The sequence below is a fragment of the Lissotriton vulgaris genome, chromosome 1_1 (genome assembly GCF_964263255.1).
Source record: "Lissotriton vulgaris chromosome 1_1, aLisVul1.2, whole genome shotgun sequence".
Taxonomy (NCBI): domain Eukaryota; kingdom Metazoa; phylum Chordata; class Amphibia; order Caudata; family Salamandridae; genus Lissotriton; species Lissotriton vulgaris.
The window spans coordinates 1,048,330,469-1,048,350,560 of record NC_141685.1 but is presented as its reverse complement, the minus strand read 5'-3'; the positions used below and the strand labels follow the sequence as shown (position 1 = coordinate 1,048,350,560).

The following is a 20,092-nucleotide window of genomic DNA, read 5'->3' as shown; positions in this document are numbered from 1 at the left end:
GCGATCCTTCGCCGTTTGGGCCCTTCTCTCTTCCAGATATCGCCCTCCGAGGCCTGCTATATGTACAGCGCCTGACCACTGGGCGCCAAATATCGATCCGCTGGTAATCTGGGCACAGATCGCAGCTCCAGCTCCTAACGCTGCTCTCGGTACCACTCAGTGGAATCACCAATGGTCTCCCGCCCGCGCCATCTGCCAGGGGGCCTTAGCTCCTATATAGCCCAATCCAACGTCGAGCCCCAGCATCAATGGGGCGGCGTCGTAGAGCCCGCAGCCAGAGCCCAGGAGGACGCTCCGAGCACGAGGCGCCGGCAGGGCCCAAAAGCACTCCAATGTATGCCAGTGATCAGTTCTGGAGGCCTGGCCCAGGGCGCCCCCCGCCGCGCCCCACCGCAGATAGAGGCTCACCCGTCAGCCCAGGTCCGGCGCGACCGCCGGGGAATCCGCCCGTCTCCCGCTCCGGTCTCCTTTGCCAGTAGCCTCTGATGGTCGGGGGAATGGCCGCCGCGTCCGTGGCACCTCTGGACCCCCGCCGTCTCCCAAGGTCGCAGCCACCGCCTCCAGCGATCCGTCGGGCAGGTCCCGGCTGGGCAGCACCACTCACGCCCGGGTCCACCGCCGCGGCCCCCAGTCACCCAGCGGCGCCGCCGGAGCCGAGCCAACGAGGTCGCCGCCGCCTACACTCTCTGCCGGGTGCCTCTAAACTCGAGGTCCCGGCGTCTCGCACTGCGGTAGGCCGCTATCTTCACTTGGCCGGTTAGATACCTTCTGGGCCCGCAATTGGACCGAGGTTCGCACCGAGGCTGGCAATTCCCCTCCGCTACACCTCGCAAGATCTGGTTGCTGCCAGGTGATGGGGAGGAAGGATATATAGGCGGATAGCTGAAGCGGCGGGACGGAGCTCAGTTAAGCCGCGTCCGCCATGTTGGCTGCCTTAGCCACGCCCCCCAATTTATATATTTTCAAAGCCAACACATATTTAAAAAAAAATTCATTTACATTACCAATAGCTCACACTTTCCTAATGCGAGACCTATTGCATTGCAAATGCTTGTTTAAAAAGCTGACTGACTGCCACCCACACCACCACGCTTTGTGCCTTCGGCCCTCTTTCCCTCTCCTCCTGAAGCTGTGCTTTCTGCTTTTTAGCTCTGCAGTGACAGACTCTCGGAGAGCATGTCAGAGCAGCCTATAATACTTTTATGATATAGCAACTGTGGAAAACAACTTTTGTTCCCCGCTGTTGCTACACCATATTAGTGATTAACCAGTTTTTGAATCTGGAGTTCACAATAGTTACTCTCAGAGTGAGACACATATAACATATAGAAGTACAGATGGGCAACTGTGAATAACAAGGATGTTTATCACCGAGGGGTTCTGAGTGACATCAAATAAATGAGAGTTGAGCTTGAGTTGTCTATGATGTTACTCAGAACCTCTATGGGGACAATTATCCCTGTTTCTTACATTTACCCATCTATAATGTTATGTTTATATACCACCCCACACCAAATCATTTAACTCAGCTTCCAGCTTATGTGAAGGGGCAGAGGAGTATAGGGGAGCCATATATAATACGGGCTTCTGGTTTTATGTTTTTTTTTAGCATTTCCGTCTGTATTTATCCATATTTATTTTTTGCCCACTTCTTCTGTATTTATCCATATTTATTTTGTGTTTTGCGGATAAATGAAGTGGTAACACTACATTTCCATATTTATTTAACTGATAGACACGCACACATACTTTGATGTCTGTCTGTTTTAGGTATTTCAGCTGCTGCGTATTATATAACAAAACATCCACTGGTAAATATTAGCATTATACCACAAACGTATGTTGACACATGGCATTATTTAATGAAATTGCATCTTTTTTTTTATTTCTTGTGCTGCCGATCTGCTCAGCTGTTGGCATTTAGTTCATGAAAGGCAGCACAGAGTGACTTAAAAGAAGCCCAATGTTCTGTATTTATCCACCTTTAAAAATAAATGCAGACAGAAAACACAATGTATTCTGTCTGTATTTATCTGTAAAAATGTGTAAAAACGGAAATCAGGGAGCCTTATATTTAATACCTTTAAAAATATTTTAATTCTGACCTCATGACACCCCTACCACCACCCTTAAGATACCCTCCGACCCGAATTTTAAAAAATCTGGTCTTCTGCTACCCACGCAACTTTCTGAAAAACTCCCTTTACAAATTCAAATATAAAAATAATGCCTGGCCTCCTGCCACCCACCAACACCACCCTCTGCATTAACATCCGGCCACTCCAAACAGGAAAAGAATACCCAGCCTCCTGCCACCCATCCTCACCATGCTCTGTAAAACCCCTCCACCCTCCATATTGCCCAAACTGAAACTGAACTCTGCGCCATCCCGGCCCCGCCCAGCCCAAACATGTGTGTCCAATTCTCACAGTAAGGGTGGATAGGCGCTGAAGCCCCGACAGAGCTCAGAGAGAGGCACTTGTGAACGCAGCTTCCTTTTCCTCTCAGTGCAGCCCTGTCAGGCCCACACTGACAAGAGAGAAGGCGGGCGGCGTAGGGCCAGTCTCCTGTCTCGATCTGGTCTGTGGCGACCAGGGCCGGACTGGCTGTGTAGGGCATCGGGCATTTCCCAGGGAGGCTGGAAGAGTGCGGGCGGTTTTGCAGCAGTGGGGGCCAGTTTTGTTACTGGTGGGGGTGGTTTGTAGCAGTGCTGAAATATCGACCCAAGTAACAAAAGCAGCAGTGCTTCATACTTTCAACCCCACGCCCCGCCCCCTACTTCTTCCATCCAGAGAAGGCGGGTGAGACTGCCAGCAGCAATTCCACCCTCGCATTCAAAGTGCTCACTTCAAAGGGAAGTGAGCATTTCCCCGGGTGACATCACAGTAGTGGTTAACCACTTTGATGAACCACTGTTGTGACATCACTGCAAAATAAATCCGATGTTGGACGGGTTGTTCACAATAAAGACTTCCTATGAAAGCCATATACAACAATAATAATGACTAAAATAATACCTTGTTTTTATCTAGCGCCCAATACCTGACTTCTGCAGTTTCTAAGCGCACTAAATAATTTGCTTCTACCACCAAATAAACAGCACTCAAGCAGAAGATACTTGACTACCAGGAATCCCTCTCAAGCCGGCAGTGACTCACATGTCTAAGGAACTGCTACAAATTACAGCACATCACTTTCAAAAATTCTCAGAAAGAATCTTAAAATACTTCAAAACTGGTTAGGACAGAAATCACAACATACAGTCTAACTTTTTGTCAGAAAATTAAAGGAATCACATGACCGATTTCTGAATTTTGCACAGGGCGCCCTAAGTATATCCGACACGTCAGAAATGTTCACAACGCACCTCAAATTCCGGAGGAACCAGAAACGTGTAGAAATCACTCCAGGCACCAGTCCACGAGGTTTCGCACACACCCTCACATTTTTCGGAAATTGTAACAAATGATCACATATCTCAAAACTGTTTACAGATTATTCATCTATATCAAAAAAATGAATACAAAAGCACCCCAACTATTTCAGGGAGAGATACAAATGACGAGGACAACAGCACACACAAAAGAGTGATGCTGAACCCAACATGGGGGATATGTATATTCTGATAGCTATGCAGAAGAGCCGCCAGTTTTTAAACATGAGGTTTGCAGTTTACACACAAATCTCTGCAGCATTCACATTAACTCGCTGAGCTATCTTGCTACGTCTTGGTTCTGTGGCCCGTAGCTTACACAAAGATCTCTGCAGCAGGTACATTAGCCCACGGGGCTATCCGATATTGGAACCGGTGACCACAGCTTACCTACATATCTCTACAGTATCTTCGTTAATCTGATTAACTATTTTTCCAAACATAAACCCTGTAACCTGCGGGTTAGGCACGGATTTCTGCCGCTGCCACCTTAACCCAATGAGCTGCATCACTGCCCCCGCACCTTGTGGCCCAGAGCTCGCTGTCCCTTACTGACCACCTACCGTCCCATGAAGCAAACAATTGAGGCCCGCTCCCCTCTTACCCTCGCAGGCATGCCTCCGCGCCCCGCCACTGCTGGCTGCCTCGCCCTGCCACCCTGGCATCTTGGGAAGACGAGGAAGCCCCGGAGCGGCCCAACGAGTTAGGCTGGATCGGGCAAACCGCAGGCTGGCGCTGCCTGGAACCCTTCCCGCCTTAAAGACACATTTGATATTTCTTGGCACTGCGCTTACTTCAGGGGTCTAGGCACACACTGTTTTAAGGAAGTGACACACATATGAAAGCAGGCTGTGCTCAAGCAGGTGAGGTCAGGCGAGGACTTGAGTTCAGCAGAATTCAACTTCAGAGTCACAGTGACGGGGTAGGTTTGTCTCAGGTGAACCTTGGCTGTCAAGTGGCCAAAGTTCACACGCAGATAGGCTTGACTTTCTAGACAGCATTTTCTCTGCCGGGATTTTTTAGTCCACGCATAGATTAACGTGAAACTACAAATCCCAGAATGCAAAGTGTTGGCTAAAAGGGCTCTATGAACTAAGTCAAACGAGCCCTGAGGTCGCTGTGCTGCACTGGCAGCGTTGCATGGGCTCAAGCAGTGGAATAGCAGTCAGTAATCATTATAAATCAGGATTGGGGTACACTTACAGAGCGGCGCGTGAACCCCAGTGCTCAAACATCTGGTGAAGATGCAGCTCAGGAATGAGGTGCAACAGCTTAGTTGTATGTTGTAGATCTTCCCAGGCTGGAAGAGCCAAGGGATTGAGGCCCGGACAGCGCACACCTCCATCATGGACGACTATAAAATCAGGGACTGCATCAACAAACCGGGGGGAGGCATTGCCCTCGTACACAAAAGCACTCACCACCCACGCAGACGACCACTAGACCAACAAGGAGCACCTCCACTTCCAGGTCCAGACTAAACCGAACCCCACCCTCTGTGGCACCCTCATCTAAAAGCCCCCTGGACCCTGCCCACCCTTCAGCGATTTCATCATCGACTTCATCGCACCCCACGCTCTCGCCTCCACAGACTACATCCTCCTCAGTGACCTCAACATCCACCTGGACAACTCCGACGACAAAAACACTTCCTCTCTGCTGGAGAACCTCGCCACCATTGGACTCAAAACCAGTCACCACACCATCCCACTCAGCTGGACACACACTCGACCCCATCTTCTCCGCCAGCAACAATATCACCTTCAGCCACACTACCGAGCTCCCTTGGACCGACCACTGCTGCGTTCCCTTCTCCCTCACCAAATCTACTGTACACCACCACGCCCACCGATAGCCTCACAGATGTTGGAACAAGGTCACCGAAGAACAGCTCACCATCTGCCTCAGCAAACCCCCCTCGCCGAAATCCGTAGATGCCAACATATCAGCACGCAACCTACTTCGATGGATCTCCAACTGCGCCAACACCCTGGCTTCCCTGAATAAAGCTTCAGAGAAGCAGCACCACAAGAAAGCCAGCTAGTTCTCTCCCACTCTTCACAAATCTAGGCATACCTGTAGACGGCTCGAGAAGAGATGGAGGAGCAGCAAATCCCTGGAAGACCACTTAGCCTTCAAAACCTCCGTCACCACACACCACCACACCACCACCTCACCAGAACATCAAACAAAAAGCGGCCCTACAAGAAAGGATCAACACCAGTGCACTCAACAGTAAAGAACTCTTCACCATGGTCAAAGAATTCGCCAGACCCAGCACAGAGACAGCAGACATCCCTCCCTCCCAAAACCTCTGCAAAAAGCAAGGCACCTTCTTCCACTGCAAGATTAAGGAGATATATGTGACAGCTTTGACACCCTCGATACCCAGGACCCTCCCACCCCACCTTCTACAACTGCACCCAACGATACCAGACCCCAGCAGACCCTCCTCAACTGGACTCCCTTCACTGTGGACCACACCCTCAAGATCATGAAGAGCATCTACTCTGGAACACCCTTGGACCCCTGCCCGCATCACATCTTTAACAGAGCCAGCACCACTATCGCTCCAGAACTCTGCTGCACCATCACTGCTCCATCACCTCCGCCACTTTCCCGGAAGACTGGAAACATGCAGAGATCAATCCCTTGCTGAAGAAACTCTCTGCCGACCCGACGCACCTCAAGAACTTCAGACCCATCGCTCTTTTCTCTTTCCCCGCCAAGGTCATTGAGAAGGCCATCAACACCCAACTCTGAATTTATCGAAGCAAATCACATCCTGGACCTCTCCCAACCCAACTTCCGAAGCAACCACAGCACCACAACCGCCCTCCTCGCCACCACAGACGACGTCCGCACCCTCATCCACCAAGGCAAAACTGCAGCCCTTGTCCTCCTGGGCCTCTCAGTCGCCTACAATACCATCTCTCATTGCACTCTATGCGCAAGACTCCACAACGCTAGCATCCACGACAAAGCCCTGGAATGGATCCACTCCTTCATCACCGGCCGAACACAGAGAGTCAGACTACCACCGTTTCTCTCTGAACCTGCAGAGATCAGCTGAAGTGTGCCTCAGGGCTCCGCCCTGAATTCCACTCTCTTCAACATCTACATGGCCCGGTCGCCTTCATTGTCAGGAACCACAGACTAAACATCGTCTCCTACGCTGGCGACACCCAGCTGATTCTATCCCTAACCAACGAACCTACAGTTGCCAAGATCAACTTCCACGATGGGATGAAGGCTGTCGCCACCTGGATGAAGAACAGTGGTCTCAAGCTCCACTCAGAGAAGACCAAAGTCCTCATCATGGGCTCCTGGTTGCTTGCAGCACTTGGAACACCCCACACCCATAGACCACGCACAAAACCTAGGCATCATCCTAAACTCCTTGCTCACCATGAACCACCAGATCAACGCTGTCTCATCATCTTGCTTCTACACGCTACACCTGCTCTGAAAGATCTTCAAGGGGATCCCCATGAGTCCAGAAAAACAGTCACCCATGCACTCATCAGCATCAGAATCGAATACAGTAACGTACTCTTTGCTGGCATCACCCAGAAACTCCTCAAGAAACTGCAGAACCTTCAGAATGCCTCCGCCAGACTCATACTCAACATACTCCACTGCAGCCACATTACCAGCCACCTGAGAGACCCACTGTCTCTCAGTCAACAAAAGAATCACCTTCAAGCTCCTCACACATGCCCACAAAGCTTTACACGTTGCAGGACCTGCAAACCTTAACCACTGCCTCACATTCCACACACCCACCTGAGACCTCCACTCTGCCCACTGGCCGTGGCTACCATCCCACATATTTGCAAGACCACAGCCGGAGGAAGATCCTTCTCCAATCTTGCGGTAAAGACCTCCGACAATAACCGTCACTGCCTCAAATGAGGAAGGACCTTAAGACCTGGCTCTTCGACTGACCCACAGTGCCCCTACCGAACAGCCCCTCTCCTCCCAAGCACCTTGAGACCCTTATGGGTGAGTAGTTGCACTTTGCAAGTAATCTGACTGATTGACTGATTGATTGACTGGCAGGATTGTCTCTGGATTTCAATACTTTACTAACTAGAAGGGCTTTCTGCAGGCCAGGATTGAAGTGCACTGGCAGAGCTGTGAGTGGGCTGCCGTACTTGGAATAGTAACAGGAGAGCTAGGGGGCTAGGATTGAGATAAACTGCCAGGACTGTGCGTGAGACCCAGCACATGAATGACAGGTCATGCTGTCTGTCAGTGTCAGGAATGAGGTGCGCCGGCAGAGCTGGCTCGGAGTACTAGTATTGGGGGGACCAGGGGTTCGGCAGGTCAGAACTGAGGTGCACTAGTAGAGTTTTGTTGTGGAGCACTATACTGTACAATTTGGGGCTTACACCAGCCAGGATTGAGGTACAATGGCAGAGTCCAGTGGATCAAAGTGCAGGAAGAGCATGGAGTGCTGTAAGTGAATCAATCAGGATTTATAAAGCATGGCTAATCACCCGATAGGGTATCCAGGTACTTGCAAGCCCCAGAGGCTAATTCGAACGACCAAGCCTTGAGGGCCATTTGGAATTCCAGAAGTGAGGTGATGTTCCGGAGGTGGTGGGGAGGCTGTTTCAGGTCTTTGCTGTAATGTGGGAGAAGGAATATCCTCCACTCCTGTTTGGTAGATGCGGGGAGTATGGGCAAGTGAAAGGGAGGCAGAGCGTAGTCTTCTCGATGATTGGTGGAAGTTCAGGCAATGGTTAATGTATGCAGGTCCTTGGTTATGTAGAGACTTGTGTGCATGGGTCAACAGCTTTTATTGGCTTTTCTTCTGTACGGGGATCCAGTGGAGTTTACTGAGGTGGGGTGTGATTTGGGTTCATCGGGGAAAGCCAAGGATGAGTCTGGCTGCAGTGTTCTGTATGGTCTGAAGTTTCTGTAAAAGGTGTGTGGTGATTCCTACGTGGAGGGCATTGCCGTAGTCCAGTTGGCTAGTGATGAGGGTCTGTGTCACGGTGTGTCTCGTGTGTAGGTGTTGCAACTTGAAGATCTTAGGTAGCATGCACAGAGTGAGGAAGCAGGCGGAGGAGACAGTGTTGATCTGGGATTTCATTGTCAGCTTGTTGTCGATGATTCTGAGGTTTCTGGCGTGTTTGGAGGGAGTGGGTGTGGGTCCTAGGTCTGATGGCCAGCAGAAGTTATTCCATATGCTGCTGCTGTTTGTTGCCAAAGATTAGTACTTCCGTCTTGTCTGTGTTAAGCTGCAGGCAGTTGTTATTCATCCAGTCATCAGCGTTTGTCATGCATTTGTAGAAGTTGGTTCTAGTGGGGGTGGGGTCGTCGGTGAGTGAGATGATGAGTTGGGTGTCGTCTAGATAGGAACTTATGTTGAGACTGGAGGATCTGACGATGTTGGCCAGCGGGGTCTTATATGCGTTATAGAGCATGGAGCTGAGGGATGAGCCCTGGGGGAAATCGCAGGTAATCTCCTTGGGTTCAGAGGTGAAAGCTGGGAAGTGGATCCTCTGGGTTTCACCAGTGAGGAAGGAAGTCATTCATCTTAGCGCGTCCCCTTGGATGCCGATGTGATGGAGTCTTTCCATCAGTGTGTGGTAGGATATGGTGTTGAAGGCTGCCGAGAGGTTGAGAAGGATCAAAGCTACTGTTTCTTCTTGGTAGAGGAGAGTTCGGATGCCATTGGTAGGTGTGATCAGAGCGTTTTCAGTGCTGTGATTGCTGAGGAAGCTTGATTGGGAGGTGTCGAGTAGCTGGTTGTCAAGACAGATGTGCACTGGCAGAGTATGTGCATCACAATGCTTTACAAAGGGGAGTGTCGCAGAAGAGGATTGTGGTGCACCAGCAGAATGTGTATTCCAGCATTCCAATAGCCGGGCGCACTGCAAATTAGGAGTGAGGTGCACTGACAGAGCTGTGCATGGGTCCTGTTTGGAATGGCACATGTGCAACGCTCAGGGTAGAGGTGCTCTCTCATGTGTTCTCTGGGTAGAGGTGCTCTCTCATGTGTTCTCTGTCACCGCATCTCTCTCTTTCCCCTGCATGTCCTCTAACCTCATGTTGCTTTGCCTTCTGGTACTATCTCAGGAAATTATAGAGGTTTTTGATGCCAAGGTGTGCTGAACATATTTCCTGACAGGTTACACATTAGGAATTTTGGAAATTATTCACTGGGATAGTTTTGTATGACCCAGAGTTCCAAAGTGTGCTCCCACCCCGGATGTCATTTCGTCTCTCTCCAGGCCAGGGGTCTCCAACCATTTCTGTAATAAGAGCTGCTTATGTTCAATGAATATCATTGGAGCTCCTGATATGATTAGTGTTCTAATAGTGACCACTTCAGACAAGATTACATTAGATCCATCCTAGGCATGCCTACCAGCGGTGATTGTCTCAGTGCATCTGGCAGGGTTGCCAGCAGTTATATCAAAAAGGTTGTTTTCACTTTTGAATGTCTTTACATAGTTAATGTGTTAGACGGAGACCCAGAGGGTCGGCCGAGTACAGGGGGAGTGGCCTCCGGTGAGGGCCGTCTCCGGCGATCGTACAGACAAGTAACTTCCCCCCCACAAATGGATACCACACAAGGATGAGATCTGCACAATTTATATAGGGTTCTTGAGGCAAGGTTATCAACGATACAGTGGGGGCAGGACACGAGGATCCTCCCAATTCTAGTCTCTGTAGGGTAAGGGGTAGCGGGACAGTCTTGGTACCGGTCCGGTACGGGGGCGGCCAGAAGGAGCTCACAATCCTCGAGCTCAGGGGTCTGCAAGGTCGGGCCGCGGCAGCGCCAGCAGGCTAGGATGATAGTTCTCGGCAAGGAGGGCCGCGGCAGCGCCAGCAGGCTACGATGATAGTTCTCGGCAAGGAGGGCCGCGGCAGCGGCAGCAGGCCAGGATGAAGGCTTTACGACGAGGAGGGCCGCGGCAGCGCCGGCAGGCTAGGATGAGGGTTTCACGTTGCAGAGGGGCCGCGGCAGCGCCAGCAGGCCGGAGCGATGGTTCACAAGGATGGGCCACGGCAGCGCCAGCAGGCCAAGGCGAAGGTGTACGTTGCAGAGGGCCGCGGCAGCGCCAGCAGGCTTCAGAGGTGGTTCACAAGGCAAAGCTGCGGCAGCGCCAGCAGTCCGTATGGGATGAGTTCTTCAAGGTGTCTCTCGACTCCAGGATACAACTCCTTCCTGCTCTGGAGCGGCCCCAGTTATAGGTCTGGTCTCCTTTGATGTCCGGACCCTCGCGCTTGGAGGTCGGGAGGTCCGGGATGAGGGAGTCCAGACACCCAGCAGGGGGGTGGAGCCAGCGCCCGGGGAGGCCGGGGGCGATTGGCACCTGGCGGGGGAGAGCCATCAACACTCCTTTCTCCCATTGACCTGCCAAGTGGTCTCTTCACCTCCTGGGTGGATGGTGGTGCCTCGATGTCGGGGCCTGGCCAGGCCCAGGGTTGGGGTCGAGCTGAGGCCACGCGGCCTCGTGGTGCAGTGTCCAAGATGGCGGCTGGGCCGGGGCAATGGTGCTGATGGAGGCCCGGGCCAGCCGATGATGGGGTGTTCGGGAGCAGGCGTCCCGTTGGGGACGGGTTGCGGGTTGCCTCGGTGGGTTGCCGGGATGGTCCTTTCTGGGGATACAGGGAGAGCCGGCGTCCGGGCTTTATCATGCGGGGAGGGAGCGGGCCCTTCACGAGGCCTGTCCAACATGCGTCCCCCCCAGCTGAAGGCAGGGAGAGTCACCCATCCTCTTGGGTACTCTCCTCGCCGAGGCGGAAAAAGCGTGACAGGCCGTCCGCGTTGGCGTGGTCCTGGCCAGGACGATGCTCCACAGTGAAGTCCATCCCCTGCAAGGAGATGGACCATCGCAACAGTTTTGGGTTCTCCCCCCGCATTTGCATCAGCCACTGCAGGGGTCGGTGGTCTGTCTGTACCCTGAAATGGGTACCGAAGAGGTAGGGCCGGAGTTTCTTGAGGGCCCATACCACTGCAAAGGCCTCCCGTTCGATGGTGCTCCAGCGCTGTTCTCGAGCCAGCAGGCGTCGGCTGATGAAGGCCACTGGCTGATCGACTCCCTCGGCGTTGAGTTGAGAGAGGACTGCCCCAACGCCATGATCTGAGGCGTCTGTCTGGACTATGAATTCCCGGCTGTAGTCGGGGGCCTGGAGTACGGGGGCGGTGCACATGGCGGTCTTCAACTTCTCGAAGGCCGCTTGACAGTCCGGAGTCCATTTGACTGTTTTGGGGTTTTTCTTGGAAGTGAGTTCTGTGAGGGGCCCCACAATGCTGCCATAGTCCTTTACAAACCGCCGGTAGTATCCAGTGAGCCCCAGGAAGGCTCGGACCTCGGTTTGGGTGACAGGTGGTTGCCAGGACTGGATGGCAGCGATCTTGGGCTGAAGGAGGGCCACCAGACCGCTCCCCACTTGGTGTCCGAGGTAGGTCACGGACCCCTGGCCAATCTGGCATTTGCTGGCTTTGATGGTGAGGCCGGCCTGCTGGAGGGCGTGCAGGACTTCTCGGAGGTGGTGGAGGTGGTCTGCCCAGTGGCGACTGTACACAGCAATATCGTCCAGGTAGGCGGCGCTGAATTCTTCGAGGCCCGCCAGTACCTCGTTCACGAGTCGTTGGAAGGTAGCTGGAGCGTTTTTCATGCCGAATGGCATCACTTTGAAGTGGTAGTGGCCATCCAGGGTAGAGAAGGCGGATCGTTCTTGGGCCCTGGGGGTGAGGCCGATTTGCCAGTAGCCCGCTGTTAGATCGAAGATGCTCAGGTAGCGGGCGGCCCCCATGCGGTCAACTAGCTCATCTGCCCGGGGGATAGGGTGAGCGTCCGTTCTGGTAACGGCGTTCAGGCCCCGATAGTCCACACAGAACCAGAGCTCGGGGGCAACGCCCGGGGCGGCAGCCTTGGGGACCAGTACGACTGGGCTGGCCCAGGGGCTGTCGGATGGCTCGATCACTCCTAGAGCCAGCATTTTGGTGACTTCGTTCTGGATGCAGGCGCGCACCCGATCTGGCACCCGGTACGCCCTGTGTCGAATAGGTGGACTATCTCCGGTGTCCACGTCGTGAAGGCACCAGGGGGTGACCCCGGGGGTGAGGGAGAACAGGTTTGCAAATTGTAGCAGGAGAGCTCGACAGTCTTGGCGTTGTTCCGGGGACAAAGCGTCGGAGAGTCTGACCCCTTCCACTGAGCCATCCTGTTCGCGGGTCCTCAGTAGGTCAGGGAGGGGCTCGGAGTCTTCCTCCGTCCCACTATCTGTCGCCATCAGTAGGCTGAGTTCCGAGCGTACGAAGTGGGGTTTGAGTCTGTTGGCGTGGAGGACTCGTAGGGGGTTCCGGGAGGACTCCATGTCGATTAGGTAGGTGACGGGGCCCTTGCGCTCTATCACCTTGAAGGGTCCTGTCCATTTGTCCTGCAACGCAAGCAGTTCCTGGTTCGCCTGTGCGATAGTAAGCGCGAGTAAGCAGCGCTGCTGTAAAGAACAGGGAACACTCATTCCCGCCACTAATTGAGATCGGATTCAACAAAGAAACCAAACACACGGCATGGCGACCGCTGCCCTGTGCAAAAATCTGAAACCTTAGGTCGCACAAACTAAGCAAAACGAGCAGAATGAGGAATTGATGTAGAGATCAACGCCAGACTCGATTGAGAATTAAAGCTCCATCCTTTTTGATTTGTGGTGCACAGCCTCTCGTGCCCAATCTGACCCACGAGAGCCCACCGCATCTGATATAAAGAATCAATACATTGAGAGAGCCCTGAGGAGAATCTGTAACTAATCACAGATTCGAAACGCGTCGGCAAAACGGCAGATAGATACCCTGAATCATTGCCCTTTCTGGGTTCTATCATTTTGTGTTGGAAATAATTGGAATTGTCTTCTGATTACTGCCGTTGACATTTCTTGTACACCTTTTCGGTTAACAGTGGTTTGACTAGCTCTCAAAAATCAATTATTTTTTCTTCATAGAGTTGAGAAATACCATTCGCATGAGAAGTTTGTTGCTTATTGGTTGATACATAGTATATGTGATACGTGTCTAGTTGGTGTAAATATGTATAAATGTTTTTGTATTTTTTTGTAAGTGTTTATGAAGTGTTCTTCTTGCCCATAAAATTGATAAATTTCAATAAAAAATATGAGTAAAAGGGTTAAATAAAATTACCCATACAAACAAATTGATCCGGCCTTTTGTTTGTGAGTCTCATGAGCTGTAAGCGAGACGAAATAAGTGGGAGGGCTAGCAAATTGTTTTGTGTATTGCATTTGTCCTGCAGGGCACAGGGTTCGACCGGAGACATCACCCAGACTTGTTGTCCCGGTTCGAACTCGATGGAGGAGGCATGCTGATCATACCATTTCTTCATGTCCTCCTGGCTGGCCTCAAGGTTGGCTTTGGCGAGCTCCCTGAATCGCCGGGTCTGGTTGCGGAGGGTCAGGAGATACTTATACACATCTGGAGGAGTCTTCTGGGGGGCCATCTCCCATCCTTCCTTGACCAGGCTGAGGGGACCCCAGACGGGGTGTCCGTACAGGAGCTCAAAGGGGCTGAAGCCGAGGGATTTCTGGGGGACTTCTCGATAGGCGAATAGGAGGCACGGGAGCAGCACGTCCCATTGGCGACGTAGGGGTTCTTCTAGGCCCATGATCATTCCCTTGAGAGTGCGGTTAAACCGCTCGACCAGTCCATTTCCTTGCGGGTGATAAGGGGTCGTGAATTTGTAGGTGACCCCGCACTGTTGCCAGAGAGACCTCATGTACTTCGAGATAAAGTTCGTGCCCCTGACGACTTCCCGGGGGAAGCCCACTCGAGAGAAGATCCTCATCAGGGCTCGGCCTACCACGGGCGCTGTCACAGTGCGAAGAGGAATGGCCTCGGGATAGCGGGTGGCGTGGTCCACCAGGACCAGGATGAACCGGTGCCCCTGTGTCGTTCGGGGGTCCAGGGGCCCCACAATGTCTATTCCCACCCGTTCGAACGGGGTGGTGACGACGGGAAAGGGTTGCAAGGGTGCTTTGATCTTTCGGCCGCTCTTCCCGCTGGCCTGGCAGGTGGGGTAGGCCCGGCAGTGATTGGAGACATCATTTCGCATTTTGGGCCAGTAGAAGTGGGTTACCAGGCGGTTGAACGTTTTGTCTTGCCCCAGGTGCCCAGCGAGGGGGACATCGTGTGCCAAATTCAAAAGGAAGTCTCTGAAGCGGAGGGGTACCACCAGCACCCGACTGGCCCCCAGCTCAGCAATTCTTTGCTCACTGTAGAGCAGGTCATTGTCCCAATAAATCCAGTGGGCCCCTGAGGTGTCTCCTGCGCTCTGGGCGAGGGCTTGCTGCCGGAGTCCCTCGAGGGAGGGACATGTTCTCTGCTCCTGTTGGAATTGTTCCTGGGTGGGACCACCCTCTTGACGCCACTGGGCCAGTTCGGGAAGGTCCTGGAGCCGAACGGGCCCTTCTTCGTTTTGTTCTGGAGGACTGGCTCTTAGGGCGGCTCCCTCTGGGACGATCGGGGGAGGAGGCTCTGGCCATTCGGGTTCTTCGGGACTGGGGATGGCGCGGGCGGCCATGGACCGGGTCGTTACGCAGGCCCATTCAGGGAGGCCCAACATCCCCAGGTGCTCTCTTCTTTCGACGGCTGCCCAGGGGGAACTTTCGAGGTCGTTCCCCAGGAGGCAGTCCACGGGTGCATCATCGCGGACAGTCACTTTCAGCATTCCGGACACCCCTCCCCACTCGAAGGGGACGCAGGCCATCCGACACAGGCTTTCTGAGTTGTCGGCTGACCGGACGGGGCAAAGGATGTTTGGCAAGATCTGATCCGGGGTCACCAGATGACAGCGGACTGCGGTCACACTGGCCCCGGTGTCGCGGAGGGCTTCAGCCCGGCGCCCATTAATGTTGACCCACTGGCTGTATTTCTGCGTGTTGGCGGGTAGGGGGGCCCGCGGGATCATGTCTCTTTCCCCTAGGCAGACCAGGGACATGGCGGCTGGTTCCCACTCGGGCTGGTCGGCCTCGTACTCCTCAGGGTCTTCTGGGGTTTGCTCTTCCCCCAGGGCGGCGGCAGCGACCTGGCGGGGCATAGGGTTCTGGTTCTTCGGGCAATTAGGATCATTGGCCTAGTGGCCGGGTCGCTGGCATCGGTGGCAAGTAACGTTGGCCCGGAAACCTAGACGCATCGGGGGGTTTCCCCTGCCGGCCGGGGGCGGGGCGTTGCTGGCGGGAGCCACCGGGACGGCGTCTCTGCCCCGACCCTGGCCTCCTCCTCCCCCTCGGGGGCGATGGGGTCCTTGGTTGGTTCTGTTCGGTTCGCTGGGCCCGTTTCGGGCAACTCGGGTGCTTTCCCATCGGTCAGCTTCGGCGGCGAGTTGCCGAGGTTCAGTCAGTTTACTGTCGAGGAGGTGCTGCCTGAGCTCGACGAAGCAATTGTTAGAAAGGTGCTCCCACACAATAAGGTCAAAGAGTTGCTCGTAAGTGGTCACCTTGCTGCCCTTGATCCACCCCTCGAAGGCTCGGCTGAAGAAGTTCACGTACTCCACCCAAGTTGTACCCGGGATCCGTTTGCAGTCGCGGAACCGCTGGCGGTACATCTCGGGCGTGAGCCCGTATCGAGTGAGGAGGGCGGCTTTCATGTGGTCGTAGGATGTCATCTGATGGTCCGGGAGTTGCAGCAGGGCGTCTCGCCCTTCGTTGACAAACCTCCCCCATAACCCGGCTCCCCAGTCGCTCCGGGGAATCCGGTGGGAGGTCATGGCTACCTCATAGGCTTTGAACCATTGCTGGATATCATCGTTCCGGTAATACTCTCTGACGACATCCTTGGGGATGTGGACTTTAGGGTCTGTAGTGGCAGGAGTGTTCGGGCGCTCGGGGATGTATGACGTTACCACGCATACCATTACCACGCATACCATTACAACGCGGTATTTACAACGCATACCGTTACAACGCATAGCACTTTGAGGTGCTGGATAGTGGTAAGTATAATTTTATATTCCAACTCCAGTCCCCGTGGATACTAGGGAAGGTGTTGGATATAAAATTAAACTTATTCCCTATCCTGGAGCGCCCCCCAGCGCAATGCATTGTAATGGTATGCGTGGTAATGCCTGCGTTGTAAGTGTAGTGCGTGGTAAAAAATGCGTGGTAACAGTTGTATACCGGCGCTCGGGAACCCCGAGATCTTTGTTCTGTTTCCGAAGCTCTATTTCTTTTAGGTTGCGCTCATGTTCGTAGGCTAACTTTTTCTCTTCTAACTCTCTCTGTCTTTGTTTCTCTTCCCGCTCCTCTCGGAGCCGCAGGTGTTCCAACGTTATTTTTTGTTCCGCCAATTTCAGTTCTCCATCCAAATGAAGTCGAGCCAGTTCCAATTCATGGAGCCTGCTTTTTTCCCGTTCTCGGATCTCCTCTGGGGAGAGACCCGATCTTCTTTCTTCCGTCGGAGTGGTGCTCGTTTCTGGTGCCTCGAGGCTTTGGTTTTGGGGTACGGCCGTACCCGTCTCTGCCCAAGATTCCAGGGCCTTTTTGAAGTCTTCTTTCGTGCTCAGTCCTGTGGTAGCAATGCCTAGTTCTATGCAGAATTGCTTTAGTTCTCTGTGGTTGTACTCTTCTAGTTTCTCCATCTGGAATTTTTCTGTGGTTCCGCTCTCTTTTGTTGTCATTGTGGTTGAGTCGTGGGGTGAGTTACTCTCTGTACGATTACGCGTTGGTTCGGATCGCGCCGCTGGCCACCAATGTTAGACGGAGACCCAGAGGGTCGGCCGAGTACAGGGGGAGAGGCCTCCGGTGAGGGCCGTCTCCGGCGATCGTACAGACAAGTAACTTCCCCCCCACAAATGGATACCACACAAGGATGAGATCTGCACACTTTATATAGGGTTCTTGAGGCAAGGTTATCAACGATACAGTGGGGGCAGGACACGAGGATCCTCCCAATTCTAGTCTCTGTAGGGTAAGGGGTAGCGGGACAGTCTTGGTACTGGTCCGGTACGGGGGCGGCCAGAAGGAGCTCACAATCCTCGAGCTCAGGGGTCTGCAAGGTCGGGCCGCGGCAGCGCCAGCAGGCTAGAATGATAGTTCTCGGCAAGGAGGGCCGCGGCAGCGCCAGTAGGCTACGATGATAGTTCTCGGCAAGGAGGGCCGCGGCAGCGCCAGCAGGCCAGGATGAAGGCTTTACGACGAGGAGGGCCGCGGCAGCGCCAGCAGGCTAGGATGAGGGTTTCACGTTGCAGAGGGGCCGCGGCAGCGCCAGCAGGCCGGAGCGATGGTTCACAAGGATGGGCAGCGCCAGCAGGCCAAGGCGAAGGTGCACGTTGCAGAGGGCCGCGGCAGCGCCAGCAGGCTTCAGAGGTGGTTCACAAGGCAAGGCTGCGGCAGCGCCAGCAGTCCGTCAGGGATGAGTTCTTCAAGGTGTCTCTCGACTCCAGGATACAACTCCTTCCTGCTCTGGAGCGGCCCCAGTTATAGGTCTGGTCTCCTTTGATGTCTGGACCCTCGCGCTTGGAGGTCGGGAGGTCCGGGATGAGGGAGTCCAGACACCCAGCAGGGGGGTGGAGCCAGCGCCCGGGGAGGCCGGGGGCGATCGGCACCTGGCTGGGGAGAGCCATCGACACTCCTTTCTCCCATTGACCTGCCAAGTGGTCTCTTCACCTCCTGGGTGGATGGTGGTGCCTCGATGTCGGGGCCTGCCCAGGCCCAGGGTTGGGGTCGAGCTGAGGCCACGCGGCCTCGTGGTGCAGTGTCCAAGATGGCGGCTGGGCCGGGGCAATGGTGTTGATGGAGGCCCGGGCCAGCCGATGATGGGGTGTTCGGGAGCAGGCGTCCCGTTGGGGACGGGTTGCGGGTTGCCTCGGTGGGTTGCCGGGATGGTCCTTTCTGGGGATACAGGGAGAGCCGGCGTCCGGGCTTTATCATGCGGGGAGGGAGCGGGCCCTTCACGAGGCCTGTCCAACATGATGCATTACAACCATAGCTGGGATGTTCCTGGTACCAAGGCAACCCTAATAATAGCAGGTAGTCTCAATAATGCCACATTATATATCTCTCAACTGTAAGGCATAAAAATATTTAGGGAATTCAACCTTTTTTCTCCAAACATCAGCTTATGAGTTCTGAGAATATTCACATTTTCTTCTCAAACACACATTGTTCAATTGTGGTATGAATATATTACCTAAGCCAGACAAAAGCTTCTGCTGTACTAGAGTGGGCTGCACACAGGAGCGCTATTTACAAGTAGCTAGCTGGAGAACTGTCAGTAGCTCACGAGCTACTCGTTGGAGAAGTCTGCTCCAGACTCTTTCACCACAGCCTGCTCACTCTTTCCTCTCTCTCTCTCTCTCTCTCTCTCCCTCCCTACCCCGCCCCACCCCCTCTCTCCCTATCGATGTGTCCTTTCTCTCTCTCCGTGCAATCTCTCCTTTTAGAAAGCATACATACATACATTGCCCCCACCAAGGCGTGTTGTGCATATTGTTCAGGGGGCTACAGGTCCCAACACTTTCAAAGTTTAATTTCTAAAAGTTACATTGGCAGACAAGTCCACAATTCTGTACTGAAAAGTGTAAGGAATGTGTTAACACGTAAGAATCTGAGCACAGAACATGCAGCCAATGCTACCCACAAGTCACTGCCATGGCAGAAACTGGGAAGATAATGGGAAACACATTTTAGGCCGGAAAAGCAACATAAGATTATTAGTGTCTGACTTTTCTCGGCCCAAGGAGTAAAGGCTGACTGATCACTTTCACAAAGTAAGAAAAGCCAAAAGAGCAAGGCGCACAACACAGTTGACCAGGCAGAAAATAGGAAAAAGACGAGTTCTTTCTTGGAGCTTTCGAATTCACCAATGCTCCATAAAATGAATGGAGTATTGGAAGTTTAACAGACGTGATTTCTATAGCACGCACAGCAGAAATATAACCATTTAAAAACAAGCGTTCGCAAAGCCAATAGATCTGACGCAGGCAGCCGCCTGTCTTTTAAATTTGCCAATTGCTTGTTTGGCATGGTTTTTGAAAAACATTATCGCTGGGGAAGCTGAGACCCTCGTCAATCTAAAAACAATACAGGCTAAAAGTATATATATTTTTTAGGACTCAAAAAGCGCACATTGCCATATCAGTCCCTGATACTCTAGGTAACTCCTTTGTACGACTGTGTGCTCCTTGTGAAAGGGTAGAATGCCGTCCATCATAGTGCATGGCTAAAGTGCAACATATAAGCTGAGAAAACACACATCACTGTGATTTCAAAAAAGTGAATCTAAATAAAATATATATTTTGTGTGCTACTTATGTTCATGTAGCCATAGTCCTTTTGGAGGCTGGCGCTAATACTCTCTACAAAATTGTGGAATGCACATATGTGACTTGCCCTCAAACTGACCCCTTAAGTTAGAATGAATATTGAAAATGCCCCGCTCCGAGTTAGTGAAGCATGCAGTCTTAAGTGTAAAACAAGAAGAGGAAGAAAAAATAAAGCATAAGTATATATAAAAAAAAAGGAATAAAGAAAGATGAAAATAATGAATGATTACGAATAGTAATTAATAGTAATTAATAAAGGAAAAAAAAGAGAAGCGATACTATAGAGTGTTAATGTGTTAATTCAAAACTATTTTCATAGATATGTATTTGAGAGTCGTTGCACTAGGTTGCGAGACAC

At 52.8% G+C, this 20,092-nt stretch overlaps 1 protein-coding gene across 3 annotated transcripts in view; it reads right to left on the bottom strand.

Annotated features, from left to right (window-relative positions):
- The window catches only part of RGL3 (ral guanine nucleotide dissociation stimulator like 3), a 448,342-nt gene that overhangs the window by 286,848 nt on the left and 141,402 nt on the right, over window positions 1–20,092 (bottom strand). The window contains exon 1 of one of the 3 annotated variants that reach the window (XM_086962756.1): window positions 4,038–4,159. The exons of the other annotated variants lie outside the window; for them this stretch is intronic. Coding sequence (XP_086818882.1) covers window positions 4,038–4,049 — 12 coding nt within the window. The 5' untranslated portion in view covers window positions 4,050–4,159. Of the gene's footprint in view, window positions 1–4,037; window positions 4,160–20,092 lie in introns of those variants that run through there. 3 annotated transcript variants of the gene reach the window in all.